Source organism: Corvus brachyrhynchos, unplaced genomic scaffold, assembly GCF_000691975.1.
Source record: "Corvus brachyrhynchos isolate BGI_N302 unplaced genomic scaffold, ASM69197v1 scaffold158, whole genome shotgun sequence".
NCBI classification, from domain to species: Eukaryota; Metazoa; Chordata; class Aves; order Passeriformes; family Corvidae; genus Corvus; species Corvus brachyrhynchos.
Genome location: NW_008239756.1, coordinates 656327 through 657719, shown reverse-complemented (window position 1 = coordinate 657719; position 1393 = coordinate 656327). Strand labels below are relative to the sequence as shown.

The 1393-nt window shown below is 65.0% G+C and overlaps 1 protein-coding gene across 1 annotated transcript in view; it reads left to right on the top strand.

Annotated features, from left to right (window-relative positions):
- Positions 1 to 6: 6 nt before the first annotated feature.
- The window catches only part of LOC108448686 (perilipin-3-like), a 2815-nt gene continuing 1428 nt past the window's right edge, over positions 7 to 1393 (top strand). Inside the window, exons 1-5 of the mRNA XM_017742470.1 lie at positions 7 to 69; positions 145 to 340; positions 597 to 679; positions 764 to 1167; positions 1224 to 1338. Coding sequence (XP_017597959.1) covers positions 19 to 69; positions 145 to 340; positions 597 to 679; positions 764 to 1167; positions 1224 to 1338 — 849 coding nt within the window. The 5' untranslated portion in view covers positions 7 to 18. The remainder of the gene's footprint in view (positions 70 to 144; positions 341 to 596; positions 680 to 763; positions 1168 to 1223; positions 1339 to 1393) is intronic.

Below are 1393 nucleotides of genomic sequence, written 5' to 3'. Positions count from 1 at the left end.
GCGCCGCCGCCCTCTGCCATGTCAGCCGAAAACGCCGCGGTGCCGGCAGAGGCAGAGCTGGAGGTGCAGGTAGGGGTGCACAGAGGGTTCAGGGGGGTTGCGGGTGGCTCTGAGGACCCCATCTTACTGTCCCCCCCCTCCCAGAGCGTGGTGAGCCGCGTGGCCAACCTGGCCCTGGTGAGCTCTGCCTGCGGGGCCGTGGCCTCGGCCTACGCCTGCACCAAGGAGAGCCACCCGTACGTGCGCTCCGTCTGCGACGCCGCCGAGAAGGGGGTGAAGACGCTGACAGCAGCAGCAGTGAGCGGGGCCCAGCCCCTCCTCACCCGGCTGGAGCCCCAGAGTGAGTGCGGGGGGGACAGCACCCCACGGGGGCTGGGGGACCCCAAAACTGCTCTCACAGAGCTCTTGTGAGGCAGCAGGAGAGGGAGGACCTGGTTTCACATCTCCCGTTTGTATCACCAATGAATAAAGGGCTGGAGAAGCTGGAGGATGGGAGGGGAAACACTCCACAAGTTTTGGGGTACCCCAAAACGTGGCCCTAGCAGAGCTCCTGCAAGGCAGCAGGGTGCTAAACCCACCTATTTTCACATCTCCAGTTTCCACTGCCAATGAATTTGCCTGCAAAGGGCTGGACAAGCTGGAGGAGAAGCTGCCCATCCTGCAGCAGCCCCCCGAGAGGGTAATGTCACCTGGGGGACACGGGCAGGGCTCCAGCGCTGAGTGAGGAGCTGGCACAAGCTGTCCCTGTGCTGTCCCCTCCCAGGTGGTGGCCGGGACCAGGGAGCTGGTGTCGTGCACGGTGAGTGGGGCGGTGGCAAGGACGCGCTCGGTGCTCGGGGCCGTGGTGGGCACCCGTGTGGGGCGGCTGCTGGCCACAGGCGTGGACACCGTGCTGGGCAAATCGGAGGAGCTGCTGGATCGGTACCTCCCCGGGACGGACGAGGAGCTGGGTGAGTGCCCACCATCTCCTGAACCTCGGGGTGCCAAGCCCCCCTGGGACCCTCACCCTGTTGCTCAGTGCCACCTTGGCATTGCCTACACGTGGTGGCCTCACAGCGGTGCCAAGGCACCAAGGCCACCATGGCCTCATGCAGGGGACAGTCCCTGTCTGGAGGACATGGGATGGCACTGGGTGAACTCTCACCTGGAAACTCAAAGGCAAATATAGTCCCATGTGCCTGCCCGGGTATTTATAGCTTGGCACTGGGTGACATTCGGCAGAGCTGGCCCCGTGTCACAGCTGAGGTGACCGCAGAGGCCACCTGGCTTAGGGTGACATCTCCACATGACCTGGTGGCCAAGCATCCCGTGGGTGCCTACGCTGGGCTCCAGTGCCTGGTGTGGGATGGCCCAGCCACACTGCCCTCACCCCTGGTCCCACAGCAGCGGCGGG